The sequence below is a fragment of the Silurus aristotelis genome, assembly GCF_946808225.1.
Source record: "Silurus aristotelis genome assembly, chromosome: 15".
NCBI lineage: Eukaryota > Metazoa > Chordata > Actinopteri > Siluriformes > Siluridae > Silurus > Silurus aristotelis.
The window spans coordinates 10,129,004-10,149,711 of NC_139588.1; the positions used below are offsets into that span (position 1 = coordinate 10,129,004).

The 20,708-nt window shown below is 39.7% G+C and overlaps 1 protein-coding gene across 1 annotated transcript; it reads left to right on the top strand.

Annotated features, from left to right (window-relative positions):
* The first annotated feature begins 5,908 nt into the window (after window positions 1-5,908).
* taf4b (TAF4B RNA polymerase II, TATA box binding protein (TBP)-associated factor) lies at window positions 5,909-20,391 on the top strand. Its single transcript, XM_083561943.1, has 15 exons — window positions 5,909-6,709; window positions 6,793-6,926; window positions 7,056-7,382; window positions 7,469-7,606; window positions 8,863-8,985; window positions 9,075-9,164; window positions 9,248-9,430; window positions 10,546-10,672; window positions 11,174-11,276; window positions 12,388-12,557; window positions 14,070-14,200; window positions 16,208-16,333; window positions 16,923-16,979; window positions 17,856-17,972; window positions 20,112-20,391. The coding sequence occupies exons 1-15, from the start codon at window positions 6,097-6,099 to the stop codon at window positions 20,235-20,237; spliced, it is 2,565 nt and encodes an 854-aa protein (XP_083418069.1). The 5' UTR covers window positions 5,909-6,096; the 3' UTR covers window positions 20,238-20,391.
* The last annotated feature ends 317 nt before the right edge of the window (window positions 20,392-20,708 follow it).

Here is a 20,708-nt window from a genome sequence, read left to right on the forward strand (position 1 = left end):
TCTCACCACAGTCCTATAAACTTTCCCTTTCATTCTTGCAGATACCCTACTATCACAAATCACTCCTGTCACTCTTCTCCACCCACTCCACCCTGCCTGCACTCTTTTCTTTACTTCTCTAACACACTCTCCATTACTTTGCACTGTTGACCCCAGGTACCTGAATTCCTCCACCTTCTCCACCTCTTCTCCCTGCAACCGCATCACTCCACTGCCCTCCCTCTCATTCACACACATGTACTCTGTCTTACTCCTACTGACTTTCATTCCCCTTCTCTCAAGCGCATATCTCCACCTCTCCAGGCTCTTCTCAACCTGCTCTCTACTCTCACCACAAATCACAATATCATCTGCAAACATCATAGTCCAGGGAGACTCCTGTCTGACCTCGTCCGTCTACCTGTCCATCACCACTGCAAACAGGAAAGGGCTCAGGGCCGATCCTTGATGCAGTCCAACCTTCACCCTGAACCATTCTGTCGTACCTACTGCACACTTCACTGCCGTCACACTGTCCTCATACATGTCCTGCACCACCCTCACATACTTCTCTGACACACCTGACTTCCTCATACAATACCACAACTCCTCTCTCGGCACCCTGTCGTACGCTTTCTCTAAATCCACAAATACACAATGCAGCTCCTTCTGTCCTTCTCTATACTTCTCCATCAACATCCTCAAAGCAAATAAGGCATCTGTGGTGCTCTTCCTCGGCATGAAACCATACTGTTGCTCACAGATGGTCACCTCTTCTCTCAGCCTGGCTTCCACTACTCTTTCCCATAACTTCATGGTGTGACTGATCAACTTAATTCCCCTGTAGTTACTGCAGGTCTGCACATCTCCCTTATGTTTAAAGATCGGTACCAGCACACTCCTTCTCCATTCCTCAGGCATCCTCTCCCCTTCCAGAATCCTGTTAAACAATCTGGTTAAAAACTCTACTGTCATCTCTCCTAAACATATCCACGCTTCTACCGGTATGTCATCTGGTCCAACCGACTTTCCATTCTTCATCCTCTTAATCGCTGCTCTCACTTCCTCCTTACTAATCCTATCTACATCCTGCTTCACCAACTCCACATCCTCCAACCTTCTCTCTCTCTGATTTTCCTCATTCATCAGCTGCTCAAAATACTCCCTCCATCTTCTCAACACACTCTCCTCATTAGTCAACACATTTCCCTCTCCATCCTTTATTGCTCTAACTTGCAGTACATCCTTCCCAGCTCGGTCCCTCTGCCTGGCCAATCGGTACAAATCCTTTTCTCCTTCCTTAGTGTCCAACCTCTTATACAGCTCCTCATATGCCTTTTCCTTGGCTTTCGCCACATCCCTTTTTACCTCCTGCCGCATCTCCTTGTACTCCTGCCTACTTTTCTCATCACTCTGTCGATCCCACTTCTGTTTTGCCAACCTCTTTCCCCTAATGCTCTCCTGCACTTCCTCATTCCACCACCACGTCTCCTTGTCTTGCTTTCTATTTCCAGATGTCACACCAAGTACTTTTCTAGCTGCCTCCCTCATCGCTCCTGCAGTAGTTGCCCAATCATCCGGCACCTCTTCACCACCACCAAGCCCCTGTCTGACCTCTTCCCTGAACCTCACACTACACTCTTCCTCCTTCAGTTTCCACCATCTTATTCTTCTTTCAATCCTTACTTTCCTCCTCTTCTTCTTCGCCTCCAAAACCATCCTACAGACCACCATCCGATGCTGTCTAGCTACACTGTCCCCCGCCAACACCTTACAGTCTCCAATCTCCTTCAGGTAACATCTCCTACACAGAACATAATCCACCTGTGTGCACCTTCCTCCACTCTTATACGTCACCCTATGATCCTCCTTCTTCTTAAAATACGTGTTCACCACTGCCATTTCCATCCTTTTAGCAAAATCTACCACCATCTGCCCTTCCACATTCCTCTCCTTAAAACCATACCTAACCATCACCTCCTCATCACCTCTGTTCCCTTCACCTACATGCCCATTAAAGTCTGCCCCAATCAGCAATCGTTCTTTCCTAGGTACACCATCTACCACTTCATCTAATTCACTCCAGAATCTTTCTTTCTCCTTCATCTCACAGCCAACTTGTGGAGCATAGGCACTGATGACATTTATCATCATCCCTTCAACCTCCACCTTCACGATCATCACCCTATCAGAAACTCTCTTCACCTCCACTACACTCTTACTGTACTCTTCCTTTAGAATCACCCCTACACCATTTCTCTTTCCATCCACACCATGATAAAACAGTTTAAACCCACCTCCAATGTTCCTGGCCTTACTCCCTTTCCACTTGGTCTCCTGAACACACAGCATATCTACCTTTCTCCTCTCCATCATATCAGCTACCTCTCTCCCTTTACCCGTCATAGTACCAACATTTAAAGTACCAACCCGAACCTCTACTCTCCTACACTGCTCCTTTTCCCGCTGTCTCTGTAGACGTCTTCCTCCTCTCCTTCTCCTCCTTCGGCCAACAGTAGCCCAATTTCCACCGGTACCCTGTCGGCTAACGATACCTGTGGCGGTCGTTGTTAACCCGGGCCTCGACCGATCCGGTATGAAATTTTCATTTGTGATCCGCATATTTGATTTGGCACATGTTTTACGCTGGATGCCCTTCCTAACGCAACCCTCCCCATTTACCCGGGCCTGGGACCGGCACTAAGAGTGCACTGGCTTGTGCCCCTCTAATGGCTGGGTTACAAAATAAAGGAATATGCAAATTATTTTTATTCTAGTCTCTCTGTGTTTGGAAATTATAATTTGAAAAGGTTTTTGTATGCTGAAGCAAATGAAGAAAATTGGTTAATCAAAAGAAAATCATTTTCCTTTCATTCGTAAAGTGTTTTCACAAAATAAAAAGCTATTCAGGGATTACCTCATGACCAGAGTAGGGAAACAAATATGTAATGAATGTTTTGGTGAGGTGGCTTTTGATTAGTTAGACCGAATTTAAATAAAAATTGTTTATTGTAAAATAAAAATGTTTCTTTTTTGTTTGTTTGTTTGTTTGTTTGTTTGTTTGTTTTTACATATAAAACCTCTGTGACATATGTGCCGAATGGCCTGCATGGTTTGAGTATTTTATGATCTCCCGATCTAATCTCATGGGATTTCCACTCTTAACATTCTCTAGAGTTTGGTGCAAAATGGTGCAAAAAACTTTGACAGCAGTACTGTGAGTAGAAACACTTATTGATAAGATTTGCCAGGAAAGATAAAATAACAACTAAGCATTTTTACAACCATGTTTAGCAGAGAAACAGCATGCACAAAAAGAATCAATCCATGAGGTGGATGGGCTACAGCAGCAGAAGACTACATCCAGAACTGGGATCTCAGGCCATCATGGACAACGACTGATCAAAACTGGACAGCCGAAGATTAGAAAAAACAATCACCTAGTCAATCATTCAAGTCTTCGACTGTATGGTTACAGCAAATCAGTGCCCATGATGATGTGCTGCCTCGGATTCTTGTTCTTGACTGAGAGGAGAGAAACCTGCTGTTGTAGGCCATTCACCTGATTGTTTGATATGTTATGCAAAGTGTTCATGTGAATCAGATTCTTTAAGATAAGTCCTTTCTGACCTTACTCACAACAACCTTACTCATTAATGGGCTGTTAATGAAATGCTCAGCCAGCCCATCTTTCACCAACAATTATGCCACTTCAGAGAGATCAATTTAAATGCCATTTTGATGTTTAATGCAAACATAATATGAAGCTCTGTCTGACTGTGTGCATGGTGCTGATGGTATGTGATTTGGTAACTGCATAAATGAGCCGGTGTGCACGTGTTCCTAATAAACTGACAGGGTGAGTATACCTTATAGTATTTTATAATGTGTTTATGGTTTTATGTTTAGAAAGAGACTTCATAACTTAAAACTGCTGTAAAATGGAACAGTTTTAATTTGAGCAGATTATATATTTACAGAAGTCCTAAAAGGCCATGCATTATAATGCTAAAGTGGCCAGTGAGTGTATATATATATATATACAGTGAGGAAAATAAGTATTTGAACACCCTGCTATTTTGCAAGTTCTCCCACTTAGAAATCATGGAGAGGTCTGAAATTGTCATCGTAGGTGCATGTCCACTGTGAGACATAATCTTAAAAAAAAATTCAGAAATCACAATGTATGATTTTTTACCTATTTATTTGTATGATACAGCTGCAAATAAGTATTTGAACACCTGAGAAAATCAATGGTAATATTTGGTACAGTAGCCTTTGTTTGCAATTACAGAGGTCAAATGTTTCCTGTAGTTTTTCACCAGGTTTGCACACACTGCAGGAGGGATTTTGGCCCACTCCTCCACACAGATCTTCTCTAGATCAGTCAGGTTTCTTGGTATGGTACTCATCATTCTTCTTCCTCCAAACACGTTTAGTGGAATTATGACCCAAAAGTTCTATTTTGGTCTCATCTGACCACATGACTTCTCCCATAACTCCTCTGGATCATCCAAATGGTCATTGGCAAACTTAAGACGTGCCTGGACATGTGCTGGTTTAAGCAGGGGAACCTTCCGTGCCATGCATGATTTAAAACTATGATGTCTTAGTGTATTACCAACAGTAACCTTGGAAACGGTGGTCCCAGCTCTTTTCAGGTCATTGACCAGCTCCTCCCGTGTAGTTCTGGGCTGATTTCTCACCTTCCTCGGGATCATTGAGACCCCACGAGGTGAGATCTTGCATGGAGCCCCAGTCCGAGGGAGATTGACAGTCATGTTTAGCTTCTTCCATTTTCTAATGATTGCTCCAACAGTGGACCTTTTTTCACCATGCTGCTTGGCAATTTCCCCATAGCCCTTTCCAGCCTTGTAGAGGTGTACAATTTTGTCTCTAGTGTCTTTGGACAGCTCTTTGGTCTTGGCCATGTTAGTAGTTGGATTCTTACTGATTGTATGGGGTGGACAGGTGTCTTTATGCAGCTAACGACCTCAAACAGGTGCATCTAATTTAGGATAATAAATGTAGTGGAGGTGGACATTTTAAAGGCAGACTAACAGGTCTTTGAGGGTCAGAATTCTAGCTGATAGACAGGTGTTCAAATACTTATTTGCAGCTGTATCATACAAATAAATAGTTTAAAATGATATATTACATATATTGTGATTTCTGGTTTTTTTTTTTTTTAGATTATGTCCCTCACAGTGGACATGCACCTATGATGACAATTTCAGACCCCTCCATGATTTCTAAGTGGGAGAACTTGCAAAATAGCAGGGTGTTCAAATACTTATTTTCCTCACTGTATATATATCTATATATATATATATATATATATATATATATATATATATATATATATACAACCCCTGGCAAAAAGTATGGAATCATCCCTCTCAGAAGATGTTCATTCAAATGTTTAATTGTGTAGAAATTCCATATTTTTTTCCTCTGTTTGATCTGTAAAAACCGCTGTAATTGACTATAGTTATCTTTCTTTGTTTTGTTTTTTTAAGTGTTTTATACAGCCAGAAGTTTGGATTGTTGGTGAAAATTGTTTTGCGGCATATATGTGCTTGCTTTTTTTTCTACACAAACATTTGAATGAACATCTTCTGAGAGGGGTGATTCCATACTTTTTGCCAGGGGTTGTATATATATATATTTCAAGAGGACACGTAAACAAGACAAAAAAAAAAAGCCATATATATATATATATATATATATATATATATATATATATATATATATATATATATATATATATATATATATATATAATGCATTTTTTTTGTATTGTTTATGAATTAATTTTCTCGACATAACAAAAGTTATTTTCTGGAGATCATGACTTCATTTTCTTCATTTTCTCCCCATACAAAAACGACAAAAAATATTATAATGCATGGCCTCTTAGGACTTCCGTAAATCTCAGCTGATTGGTGGTGGTTGATTCAGAGCACAGCTGACTGAAGAGGTGGGCTTGTTTAAATACTCCTCTGTGGACGCTGATGTTCGGGAATCAGTTCATGCTGACACAAATAACAGGATAAATGAAGCGAGCGTGTCCTCTTGAAATGGCACGACGCTGTTTGTGCATTCGAAATATATCTAATGGCTGAAAGCGAAAGAATAATCGACGATTCGGCAGAAAAAGTGGACGCAATTCCTGAAACAGGAGACACTCCTGCAACAGCAACAGCGTGCGCTCGGGTGTCATATAAACACAATGCGCTCGATATTACTAACGCGTCCCACACTTCAACCCGAGTGTCAGTATATACAGAAGAAAAAAAAACCCAGGCATCAGAGTCATCTGAGACACCTAAAAAAGATCCTGCTGAATTTCAAGCTCCTTCCTTGAGCATGCATTCCACTCCATCTACACCTGTGAGCTCCACTGTAACATCTGCTTCCATGCCTCCAACACCAAAGGTCATAGTGAGCTCTGCGCCTATCAGATCTGCCACACCGCTAGTGGTGGGGGCGAGAGTGGTGACAGGGGCTATTACAGCAGCCGGGGCCAGTGGACAGAGCTCAGCTTCACACCCTGGAGGAATTACTGTGATGTCTAACCAGGTCAGACCTCCAGCAGTGGCCCAAGCTCCACTCCGGGCATCGATTGTGGCTTTACCGAGGGCATCCATTTTGCAGCAGAATGCAACAGTTCCAAGGAGCTCTCAGACAACGTCTCTCCAGCTGCCGGCCAACTTCCAGATTCCACAAGGTTTGTGTTGGGGAGTTGCCTTGAGGGTATTGTTTTTTTTCTGTATGTAGTTCATCTTGCTCTTTTTTATGTCTTTTGTCTAGGTATGGTTTTAATTCGCAGCGACAGTGGGCAGTTGATGTTGGTTTCCCAGCAGGCTTTAGCTCAAGCACAGGCACAGGGTTTAGTGCCCAAATCATCGAATGTCCCTTCAGCTGTAAGACCACAGGCCCCCCAGGTGTACATTTATTTGACTTTTATTTTGTGCCACCTTTTGTGAAACAACATACAATACAATGTAGTAACTATTGTGTTTTATTACATAAATAAATTCTCACACAATAAAACTCATTTATATGATTCACAGGCAGCAGCACCATCTATTATCAGAGTCTCTCTCCCGTCTTCATCTACAACAGTAGCCACCATAGTAAAACCCACCTCCTCGGCACCAAAGGCTGTTCTTAAGCCCAGCTCCACAACAGGCACTGCGTTAATCAAATCCACCAGTATAGGAAACATTATTATTAAACCTCCCTCTGGGTTAGGGACTGGCCTTAAGCCAAGCTCTATAACAGGGCCCACTGTCATTAAATCTACCTCGGTTCAGAAACCGTCAATAAGCACCTCAACAGGTACCATTAGCCAAAGGACCATTACTGGCACTAATGCCACCTCTGCATCCATAGTGAAGGTATGTGTAAGTCTATTTCTCAGTATGTAGGGTCTGATATGCAAGGTATTTAAATGCGAAACGATTTTCTTTGTTTTTTTGTTCAGTCTATTAACAAGACATCACTTACTTCAGTTAATCAAGTAAACTGCCCAGTTGGTAGTGGCCCTCGAAATATCTGCCCGAATATTCCCATCAAAACCAGCAGCAGTAGCAAAGTCTCCACCCAGGTGCCTGTCACAGCTGTGAGTAATTTCTTTATCACACTTCATGTTTGTGTATGTGTGTAAGTTGCTGTGTCATATTAAAAGTGAGTCCAATAATTTAATCTTTCTTTTCTACCAGACAGTGTCATATGGTACTATACAGTTACTAAACGCAGAACTATCTGTCCCCTGGTGGACTAGCTTCGTGTCTACTCCTAACAGCAGAGTTAGGTTATCAGACACTCTTACTGAAGACTTCTGTACATGACTGAAGATTTCTGGAAGAATGTCAATTCATTTGACCAGTCACTAACCAGAAAAACAGAGGTCTGCTTATTTGGTTCTCTCTAAACCCAGGCAGGAAACGTTATCAAATGCAACACTAAGTAGTTACTCTATATTATTTAACTAAAAAGAGTTTTGAAAATATAAAATTAATTTAAATTAAACTATTGGTGGTGTATTTTGTTTTTTTTTTTTTTTTTTTTTTTTTTTACTAATACATAACATATTCTAGTAAAAGCTAAATTGGTGATAATGTCATGGAAATGCAAGTCCCTACTAATTATATAAAAATAATAAAAACAGAGAGGATTATTAAATAAGAATAAAGTTTATTCTGTACTCAGCAGAAGACATCTCAGTTAAACACACAAGGCATCTATCAACGTGCTTCTTCCTCACCAGCTGATAATATACACAGCTTGGCTCAAACTTCCACACATGCACTCAATCCCACGCTCCCACACACTCCTGCCCAGTCGCATCTCACCCTGCACCTGGACCAAGGTTTATTAACCTCTTATATTGCTTACAACTGTAGTTTAACAAGGCTAAATTATAATTGATGCAAACAGTTAATTAAAATGTTTCTATAACAAAGGGTAATAGATTGTCTGCCTGGTGCTGAGTATGAATTGAGTAGCATTGATTCTGTAAGGAAACATGGTTTTCACAAAGCAAATTAAATATGAATGTATCATACATAAGGTTAATTTATTGATTGGTTTCTATTTTTGTTTTATACAATAATGTATTTTTTTTTTTTGACAAATCCTGTGTCTTTAAAGATGAAAATATGTCATACTAGTATTAAATCTTGAAGATGTGGGCAATAATGGACCTGTCTAGCAAATTAAATGTATTTCCTGAAATGTTTTGAAAAATCCAGGACTGTATTTTTTACAATAATAAAGATTTTTTTAAAGTTAGAGTATATTTGTAATCCTTGGAGGGGAAAAACATTTTTACTATATCGTAATTAGTTTAAACAAATCTCTTTATGCTTTCGACAGGAGACACTGGAGAATGTAAAGAAGTGTAAAAACTTCCTAATCACTCTAATGAAGCTAGCATCAAGTGGGACCCGATCACCTGACATGGCACAGAACGTTCGAGCTCTGGTCAAAGACCTGCTGGTGGGAAATCACATGTTTTTCATGTTGTCTTTCCACTCTGTTTACATTAGTGTGCACCTGGTTTAATGTGTTTTATTGTTTCTTATCAGGATGGACGACTGGAAGCTGAGGAGTTCACTGAAAAACTTTACATAGAGCTGAAATCATCCCCGCAACCATACCTGGTGCCCTTTCTTAAAGTAAGGTCTGATTTTTTTGAGTGTGATTTCAAAAGAATTGAGAGAATGGAGAATTTAGTCTGAGAGGTTCTTTTGGTTTTTAGAGGAGCCTTCCTGCTGTGCGTCAGCTCACCCCAAACTCTCAGCTCTTTATCCAGCAGTGTGAGCAGCCCAAATCTTCCACCTCGTTCACAATCTGCAACAGCACCCAGAAACTTCGTCTTCCTTCCTCTACCACCATCACTCAGCCTCTTCGAGGCAGTGCACCTGCCAGACCCCCACAAATGGTAAGCTCACTATGCAACAAATATCCATAAAATTTATCTTCATATTAAATTAAGATTAATATTCTGAAAGTTTCAGTCTTTGCTTTTAACTCGATTTCTCAGCAATGCCTTTAAGAACTGCAGCTTATTTTAGAGAACCTTTTTTTTATTAGAAAACCAAAATCTTTTTTTTTTTTTTTTTTTTTAGCAGGACTTGTATGATCAGGTCCCTGTTAATGTTATTGTCATAAATAAAAGCACAGCTACCATGAGGCTCCATAGCAACACTCTATAATGTATAATGCATAATAACTTATTTACTCTAAAGCATCATTACAAATAAAAAAAAAATATGGTTATCGTAAAGTATTGTAAAGTACTCTACTATTTGTGAATAAATTTTTTTTTTTTTCTAATTTGTTCGTTTGTCTTTATTCTAATGATCTCCAGTACAATTCTAATATCTGGTATCAGAAAAATAAGGGTTTTCTTTTGAGATTCATTCTTCTCTGTTTCTGACGCATGTACAATAAAATGTTTCTCATTTGGCATCTAAATTTGGATTTTTGTTATGATTAAATTATTTTAAATGAACCTACTCTACATATTTTTTTAGTTACATTTCCTATGAACATATGACCAACAGCTAAATACTGTATGCTTTTCTTCTGTCCAAGTTTTATAATTCAGTTATGTTCAAAATTATGAAAGTGAGTCCCTTTGCTGAATTGTGACTCATTTTCTTTTTATGATATTTCCTCCAATTTATCTTTATTCACTGGTTTATTTCCTACCACCCACACTTCACTATAATTCACTTAAAGCCACCAGTATCCCATCAGCTCCTGTTATCACAGGCTGCATGCAGTCCTTTTCAAATGTCGTTTGTCATCTTTTAATCTAATATCTGGAATTTTATTGTTTATTGAATTTGTTTTGTATTGAATAATATCTCCACGAATGTTGGCCTGCATTTATCTTGCAACACCCACACACACACACACACACACACACACACACACACACACACACACACACACACGGACACAACTTTTGACATTTACTTATAGCATTTTACTCTTGACTTTCTGGGTTGGAGATGGAAAATGGGTATCTAAAGTTTCATATTTAACCAGGTACTCCAACAAGGCAAAGGTGTGATTGTGGAGCAACATGTAACCTCCTCACCCCATGTTGTGAAGCCAGTGCAGAGCCACACACAGCCCAAGCCGCCAGTTATTCAGACGAACACACAGTTAGCAGGTGGAAATGGTTCTCTTCTTTATTCACAACAAATGTTCAGTTGTCTCTCTTACAAAAAAAAAAAAAAGAAAAATAGCTCCATAGTAAGGAGAAGTATGGAAGTTAAATATGTCGCTGCCAGACCCGGAAATATGCATAAATTATTTTGTGTGTACCTGTCCTGGCTAGTTATTACTCTAAATTTTGTATAATATAAATGGCTTATTCTGTGCATCAACACCCTAAAGCGCATCATGTTTTACATTATTTTATTACCCAACACATTTATGTATGGTAAAATGTGCTATGCTGTGCCATGCTTGATGTCATTGTCACCCTGCAATACCATAGTAAAACTCTGGTAGCATCATAGCTGTGTATATAATGACTATTTTCTTTGAAGCATCAAAGTAAAATGATGTTAACCAAAGTTATAACTTGGTGATTTTTATTTCTAATGAGCATTTGTTGTATTCATTACTTTGACTTTTTGTAGTATTTATTTTTATTTTTTTTATGAAGCTTTTAGGAGCCAGTATCCTCTCCAGGCATCTAAAACCCCCTCTGGACCAACTCAAGCAGCACAAACGCACAATTTCAAGGACAGCACCTCAGGCTCATTCCGGTAATGACAACTATCCTCTGCTCTAGTGTGTATGTTGTGGTTTGGTGGAGTAGAAAAATTACCTATCTCTAGCTGTTTATAAATACAGTACACTTTTGCATGGTTACTTCTATACAGTTAGCAGTTGTAGAATTTTATTACAGTTATTTCAATAAACTCTGAAGCTGAAAGAGACCAGCATAGGACAACCGCCCATTAGATATTATTTGGTTGGTGGATCACTACTACAATGTATCGGGTCATGTTACTTAGTCAATCAATCAAATTCAGCCAATATGGTGATAAAACACACATTTAGTTATATATATCTGCCCCATGAGTGTTACTACTGCTGAGAATGATTTCCCAGAATACGCCCAGTCAGTGATGGTCCTATGCAGTGGTGGACGAAGTACAAAAACCATGTAGTTGAGCTGAAGTAGAGCTACACTCTGTAAAATGTTACTCCAGTAAAAGTAAAAGTGCTCCCTCTTAACTTTCACTTGAGTAAAAGTACAAGTGTATTTGCCTTTAAATGTATTTAAGTATCCAAAGTACTATGATTTATTATGGCTATAATGTTCTGATTATCATTTGTCACAAGACTCTAACATTAAAGTCTTTTCACATCAAAGCAAAGTCTTAGCTCACCAATCTATTCATGCAATGATATTAAGGAATCAAACACTGACTGATATCTATTAAATCATGAGTCCAAAAAGAACATTTTAAAACTCATAAATAAGGTGACTGGTGTTGTGGCAAGTTTGAGTCAGGAGTTTCTTCCATCATTTCTTTCTCTGAAAATGTTCTACTTGCTGTTAAACTGATGCTGAACCCCAAATAGAAATACTTCAGTAAAATACAGATACACGAAGAAGCTACTTAAATACAGTAACAAATTACATTTAATTCTTACTGTCCACCACTGGTCCTATGATGGTGCTTTCCCAGTGACTGAGTAAAGCTCGCTAACAGGCTCCATGCAGTCAGTAATTTTATTCTTCCAGCATAAACATTGAACTAAAGACTAAACCTGATGATACAATTACCAATGATCCAATAAAAAAACAGAAATGCATTCAGTTAGTCTCTAACTGTATGTATATGTCCACACGTTTTTGCCTTTTAGTGATGATGATGACATAAATGATGTGGCTTCCATGGCCGGTGTGAACTTGAATGAGGAGAATGCTCGCATTTTGGCGTCCAGTTCAGAGCTGGTGGGAACAGTGGTGCACTCCTGCAGGGACGAGCTTTTCCTGCAAACCACAGCACTGCAACAGAAAGTGCTTCACATTGGTAATGGCATTTCCACGCCTATTTATTGAGGGGGGAAAAAATGTACTGGGTAGGGTTGAATTACCATTGTTTTGCATTCTATCATTCATTTCTATTAAGTGTACCTGTTTCCACCTTTCTCTCTTTACACTGTTTGTTTTTATACATGTTGAGGCAGGTAGTGTGAGATAGAAGGCAGATGTCCTCTCTTTGATCAGCAGTATCTCTGACAAAGCTGTTTTACTTAATCAGTATGCTAATGACCATGCAGTGGTGCAGAAGTTGCCAGATTGGCAGAAATCCTCTCAATCATGCCATCAAGAAGGATAGAAAGTGAGAAAAAGAGGTTGGGGAAGGTGGAGTTTGCCTGGAGGACAAGGAGATGATAGTGAAAGAGACAGCCTTGGCCTTGAAAGAACCCGTTTGCATCAGCAGAATAGAGTGTTTGCAGATGTGTGTCTGTTCAACAAGCAGAACAATAAGCCAAAGCAACTATTAATGCCTAACTGAGATATTGTTATTTTTTGGCTATACTTGCTGAAATGAATTTGTAAGATTAAGCCTAGTCTGTTTTGATCATATTTTATATATATTGGGTATATACATTAATCATTCGTTTACCGCAGTTCAAATCTCGTGCCCCCGGTTTATCATGGATTTGCATTTGACACATAATTTATTTGTTTTGCTGATTTTTCCGGTCTCTGGCAGATAGCACAATAGACCAAAAAACTTATAGGGAATTGTTTTTATATAGTTTTATGTTGCAATAATAAAATTGATTAATAAAAATATAATTATTTATTATATAATTAAGTAAAATGTTAATACAGAACAGTACTGTAAATGTAAAATAGCATTTTTGGGGTGGCTTCCATTTTGGAGCGTAACCACTGCAATAAACAGGGTGTGTGTGTGTGTGTGTGTGTGTGTGTGTGTGTGTGTGTGTGTGTGTGTGTGTGTGTGTGTGTGTGTGTGTGTGTGTGTGTGTGTGTGTGTGTGTGTGCGCATATACATACAATTGTGATTTTATTATTTTTTTTTTATTATTCTAGGAATTATATAATACTATCATTTTTCATATTTTGAAATTGATTTTACATTTTTACTGCTAGTAAGTCGCTTATTGCATCATTGATTTTAACTTTAAAATTTAACTTGAACTTAACTGAACCCAGTTCAATTTGTCCTTCAAATCCGCATCCCTGAAACTCTCACACACTTACTGACTAGGATAACTAGTTTAACTCAGACACTTTATTACTAGAGAGATATCTTTAGGAAGTAAATATTAAAATACATTTAAAGTATTTACATTCGAGTCTAATTGTTTATTTGAGTAAATAAAATGTGTAAAGTATTCTCTGACATTTTTTGAGGTTATACCTAAATCTGAAGCACAGAGCGATGTTAAGCTGTGCTTAACCAGTGCCTTTCAGTGGGGGGAAAAAAGCATTGTTAAAAAAAACTTTTTTAAATTCCAGTCTAAGTGAAAACTGACACCTAGTGCTCACTGTTGTTTGTCTCACATAGGTAATTCTCTCGGTGTTGCAGAGGTGAATACAGATGTGCTTGGGTTGCTCTCTCATGCCACACAGGAAAGACTTCGAGATCTGCTGGAAAAGCTCTCTGTTATTGCACAACATCATTATGTTTCTTACAGGGTATGTGCAAACACCGCTGAACCAAAACACCGTACACATCATCCTGGCCAACTAAATCCTTCTTCTTCTTCTTTCGGCTGCTCCCATTAGGGGTCGCCACAGCGGATCATCCATCTCCATACCACCCTGTCCTCTACATCTGCCTCTTTCACACCAACTACCTGCATGTCTTCCCTCACCACATCCATGAACCTCCTCCTTGGCCTTCCTCTTTTCCTCCTACCTGGTGGCTCCATCTTCAGCATTTTTCTACCAATATAATTCATGTCCCTTCTCTGCACATGTCCAAACCATCTCAATCTCGCCTCCCTCACCTTGTCACCAAAACATCCTACTTGTGCTGTCCCTCTAATAAACTCATTTCTAATCTTGTCCATCCTCGTCACTCCCAACGAAAACCTTAACATCTTCAGCTCTGCTACCTCCAGCTCCATCTCCTGTCTTTTACTCAATGCCACTGTCTCTAATCCATACAACATCGCAGGTCTCCCCACAGTCCTATAAACTTTCCCTTTCATTCTTGCAGATACCCTACTATCACAAATCACTCCTGTCACTCTTCTCCACCCACTCCACCCTGCCTGCACTCTTTTCTTTACTTCTCTAACACACTCTCCATTACTTTGCACTGTTGACCCCAGGTACCTGAACTCCTCCACCTTCTCCACCTCTTCTCCCTGCAACCGCATCACTCCACTGCCCTCCCTCTCATTCACACACATGTACTCTGTCTTACTCCTACTGACTTTCATTCCCCTTCTCTTAAGCACATATCTCCACCTCTCCAGGCTCTTCTCAACCTGCTCTCTACTCTCACCACAAATCACAATATCATCTGCAAACATCATAGTCCAGGGAGACTCCTGTCTGACCTCGTCCGTCAACCTGTCCATTACCACTGCAAACAGGAAAGGGCTCAGGGCCGATCCTTGATGCAGTCCAACCTTCACCCTGAACCAGTCTGTCGTACCTACTGCACACTTCACTGCCGTCACACTGTTCTCATACATGTCCTGCACCACCCTCGCATACTTCTCTGACACACCTGACTTCCTCATACAATACCACAACTCCTCTCTCGGCACCCTGTCGAACGCTTTCTCTAAATCCACAAATACACAATGCAGCTCCTTCTGTCCTTCTTTATACTTTTCCATCAACATCCTCAAAGCAAATAAGGCATCTGTGGTGCTTTTCCTCGGCATGAAACCATACTGTTGCTCACAGATGGTCACCTCTTCTCTCAGCCTGGCTTCCACTACTCTTTCCCATAACTTCATGGTGTGACTGATCAACTTAATTCCCCTGTAGTTACTGCAGGTCTGCACATCTCCTTTATGTTTAAAGATCGGTACCAGCACACTCCTTCTCCATTCCTCAGGCATCCTCTCCCCTTCCAGAATCCTGTTAAAAAAATCCTGTTATCCTGGCCAACTAAATCCATTTATTAGTAATTAGAATAAGTTTTACACTGTGGCACTACCACCACCTGGCATCACTATCAAACAACTTTGATATGTGATTTTCTGCATTTGTTTTTCTTTTCACAATTTTTGGAGTGTTTGGGCCTTGGTTGTCCTGTAAACAGCTTTTTGGATACGCTCTGTTAAATGCTATATCTGCCTTAGAGCTTCTCTGAGCCTTTTGTATTTTTTGGTGTACTGCTGGAACTTTTTCAGACGTTTTAATGTCTCGCTTGTCTTCTGGCCTTCCAGCAACATTTGTATGGAGCAACATGTATTTTTATTGGGATAACGTGGCACTTTACACACAATTAGACTCCAACTACACTCTGATCAGTAAAGAGGTGGCAAAACTAGACACATCCTTAACACACATCCTTCAGACGTACAGATAATGTTTTAAAATACGCTGGTAAAAGTTAAAGTACTAATTTTTTTTTTTTTTTTTACTTAAGGTAAAGTAAAGAAGTTCTTTACATGGCTCTGACATGTACTTAAGTGAAAAGTAAATTATTAAAAAAAAATATTGTGTTTGTGGGTTTAGGATGACTGGCGAAACATTCAGATCAGTGACACACGCTCCCAACTAAAGTTCCTGGAGCAGCTGGAAAAAGTGAAGAAACAAAAGAGAGAAGAGGAGGAGAGGGAGACTCTGTTACGCATCGCTAAGGTGAATGTGTGTGTGTGTATACCGATTGGGCATAGCAATATGACCACCTGCCTAATATTGTGTTGTTCCCCCTTTTGCTGCCAAAGCAATTCTGACCCGTCGATCATTAACGTCATTAACTTCTTCAGCAATTTGCGCTACAGAAACTCGTCTGTTTGATTGGACTATACGGACCAGACTTCTCTCCCCACGTACATCAGTGAGCATCGGCTGCCCATGACCCTGTCTCTGGTTCACCACTGTTCCTTTCTTGGACCACTTTTGATAGATACTGACCACTGCAGACTGGGAACATGCCACAAGAGCTACAGTTTTGGAGATGCTCTGATCCAGTCGTCTAGGCATCACAATTTGGCCCTTTTCAAACTCGCTTAAATCCTTACACTTGACCTTTTTTCCTGCTTCTAACACGTCAACTTTGAGGACAAAATGTTCCCTTGCTGCCAAATAAATACCTCACAATAACAGGTGCCATGATGAAGAGATAATCAGGGTTATTCACTTCACCTGTTATGTCATAATGCCTGGTCCGTGTATATTGTCTATACAGGCCAGACTTTTAGTATGTCTTGTTTAATTATCCCTTCAGAGTCGCTCGAGCAGTGAGGACCCCGAGCAGCTTCGACTCAAACAGAGAGCAAAAGAGGTTGGTCAGTTGAGTGTGTGTGTGTGTGTGTGTGTGTGTGTGTGTGTGTGTGTGTGTGTGTGTGTGTGTGTGTGTGTGTGTGTGTGTGTGTGTGTGTGTGTGTACACACGTTGTGTATTTTAGACTAGGACACATATGCCAAGAACACTTGCCTAGACTGGTGTTTTTTGTTTTCCTGATTGGAGGTTAATTTAAATTTTTATTTAATTGGAGCAGAAACTGAAGCGGTCCGGAAAGCAGAGTTGAACGCTCATTAAACCTGTGTGTATGTTTGTGTACACAGCCTTGTGTATGCATGTATGTAATATTTATAATTTTTTTTATTTTATTAGTTTTCTGTAACCTTTTAAAAGTTCTAGGTGCTGTCTAATTTTATAACACTTCCTTATGCCACAGTAGCTGCTTGGACATTAACATATATTATATAAAATATATAACATTTTATTTCTGCCTGAACTAAATTCTAAAATAATGTATTTATGGTTAAAAAAAAAAAAAACCCTACTTCTGAACAGATTCCAAAATTCTTAGCTCCACTTATGTCCTTGCACATAAAAAGTAATATTTAGCCCAGGAGCCTACATACAGCACAGTGAAGGATTATGGACGTTTTACAGAAGATTATTAGCTTTATTATGCATTATACTGGCAGTAGAATATTGACACTTGGCCATGGAATATTTCTTGCAAAAAACAATGGCCACTGATCCGTTGTTATTTATTTTCTATTGTAAAACTGCGGAAATGATCACTGGGGAGAAGGGGCTAAGTTTTAATTCAGCTCGCATGTGTTGAGGGAAGCTGGTGTCAGGGCTCAGTGCAAGGGTTGTTGTAATGTTTTTGTTTTTTTTGTAATAATTTGTTCTACACACTTAGATGCAGCAGCTGGAGCTAGCTCAGATGGAGCACAGAGATGCTAACCTGGCAGCACTGGCAGCTCTGGGGCCTCGGAAAAGGAAACCTCTGGAGACTTCCGGCGCTGGGACTAACCAGGTATTGACCTCTATATACAGTGGGTACGGAAAGTATTCAGACCACCTTAAATTTTTCACTCGGTTATATTGCAGCCATTTGTCTAAAATCATTTAAGTTCATTTCTTTTCCTCATTAATGAACACATACCCCATATTGACAGAAAAACAAAAAAGAATTGTTGACATTTATTAAAAAAGAAAAACTGAAATATCACATGGTCCTAAATATTCAGACCCTTTGCTGTGACACTCATATATTTAACTCCGGTGCTAGCCATTTCTTCTAATCATCCTTGAGATAGTTCTACACCTTCATTTGAGTCCAGCTGTGTTTGGTTATACTTAATGGACTTATATAAGCAGCTGTGTGGCTTTCCTAATTAAGACATTACAGATCACAATGCATGTCAGAGCAAATAAGAATCATGAGGTCAAAGGAACTGCCTGAAGTGCCACAGATCTGACCAAGATTACAAAACCATTTCTGCTGCACTTAAGGTTCCTAAGAGCACAGTGGCCTCCATAATCCTCAAATGGAAGACGTCTGGGACGACCAGAACCCTTCCTAGAGCTGGCCGTCCGGCCAAACTGAGCTATCGGGGGAGAAGAGCTTTGGTGAGAGAGGTAAAGAAGAACCCAAACGATCACTGTGGCTAAGCTCCAGAGATGCAGTCGGGAGAAGGGAGAAAGTTGTAGAAAGTCAACCATCACTGCAGCCCTCCACCAGTCAGGGCTTTATGGCAGAGTGGCCCGACGGAAGCCTCAAGACACATGAAAGCCCGCATGGAGTTTGCTAAAAAACACCTGAAGGACTCCAAGATGATGAGAAATAAGATTCTCTGGTCTGCTGAGACCAAGATAGAACTTTTTGGCCTTAATTCTAAGCAGTATGTGTGGAGAAAACCAGGCACTGCTCATCGCCTGTCCAATGTTTTTCAGCTGCAGGGACAGGACGACTGGTTGCAATCGAGGGAAAGATGAATGCGGCCAAGTACAGGGATATCCTGGACGCAATTCTTCTCCAGAGTGCTCTGGACCTCAGACTGGGCCGAAGATTTACCATCCAACAAGACAATGACCCTAAGCATGCAGCTAAAATAACGAAACCCAATTGAGCATCTCTGGAGAGACCTAAAAATGGAGAAGATCTGCAAGAAGGAATGGCAGAGGATCCCCAAATCCAGGTGTGAAAAACATGTTGCATCTTTCCAAAAAGACTCCTGGCTGTATTAGATCAAAAGGGTGCTTCTACTATATACTGAGCAAAGGGTCTGAATACTTAGGACCATGTGATTATTTCAGTTTTTCTTTTTTAATAAATGTCAACAATTCTGTTTTTCGGTCAATATGGGGTGCTATGTGTACATTAATTAGGAAAAGAAATGAATTTAGCAAATGGCTGCAATATAACAGAGTGAAAAATTAAAGGGGGTCTGAATACTTTCCGTACCCACTGTATGTACCTCCGCCTGTGTCTGTGAGAATGTAAATGTAAGTGATAACCAGGTTTATCAACCATTGCAGTATTTTAAACTCCCCTGCACAACTGCAGATTCCTGCAGTGAAGCTGATATTAATTTGTATTTGGTCCGTGTTTCCCTGTGTTATGTTTAATGGGGTTTGGAGCATCATTCTAGTACTATTAAAAAATCAATAAGATAGTGTCTTACATTGTAGGTAGGGGTTATGACAACCATAGCTTTTTCTCTTACTGGTTCTTATGGTTGTCAGGGCATAGGCATTAAGAGCTGATGCTTTAAAAAACTTAAAGGAGACGAGATTTCTTAAAGGGGGGAAAACAGAGAAAAATGCTACACCTCCTACTTTTATGCATACAGCACTAAATTTTACATTGGTTTCCTGTTTATCAAGTCACTATCAACATTTATGATACTTGGAAGATGATGTACACAGCACCTCACACATTTACTGTATTCATAATACAAAGCCAATTATCCAAACCTTTCATTTATACATCTGAGCAGTTGAGGGTTAAGGGCCTTGCTCAAGAGCCCAGCAGTGGCATCCTGGCGGTCCTGTGATCCGAAACAACCAATTGGACATCACCATCTAAACCACTGTCACTTTTCCTAAAAGATCATCACTGTTGTATTAATATATACATTTATTTAAGTTCACGTTCTCCATTTCCTTCAAGGTCCTGGGTTTCCGTGCACAGAGAACCGCTCAAAAACGTGTGACTGTCCGAGATCTGATATTCTGCATGGAACAGGATCGAGCCCTCAGACATTCCCTTATACTCTACCACGCATTCTTACGATAGAAAATTTGTTCTGTTCAATTCCAAACTCATTTTCTGTGTCTTATATCAAAGAATGAATATTACTTTAAGAACCGTGTTATTTTCAGAAGAAAGTTTGTTTCCTTCTGTTTGATTTCTCATCATGTGTTTACTTATTAAAATTAAAAAATTTAAATTGGAATTATAAAATTAAATATTTTGCCACTTGATCATTATATTATTAAAACACTTAAGCATTGCACTTGTGTGTGTGTGTGTGTGTGTGTGTTGAGAAAGATGGCCAGGAAATACATTTAATTTCTTAAAACAACTCCTCCATTTGTTTCCCAAAGTATTATTTGTGGATTTCTACTTGCACAGCTGTACTATTTTATTTCAATTAAATTCTTAAATTACTTTTTTATTCTAATGCAATTTAGTCAATGAGTTTGGCAATTGAGTTTTAGAACAAGCTCGAGGGCATCCCCCTACGACACCAAGCCCGTGCAGAAC

Bases quoted from the DNA above. Each gene is read 5' to 3' on its own strand.
- taf4b (XM_083561943.1), top strand. From the start codon at position 6,097: ATGGCTGAAAGCGAAAGAATAATCGACGATTCGGCAGAAAAAGTGGAC. The intron at 9,165-9,247 runs GTAAGGTCTGAT...TTTGGTTTTTAG, and splicing joins ACCTGGTGCCCTTTCTTAAA to AGGAGCCTTCCTGCTGTGCG. The intron at 11,277-12,387 runs GTAATGACAACT...TTTGCCTTTTAG, and splicing joins AGCACCTCAGGCTCATTCCG to TGATGATGATGACATAAATG.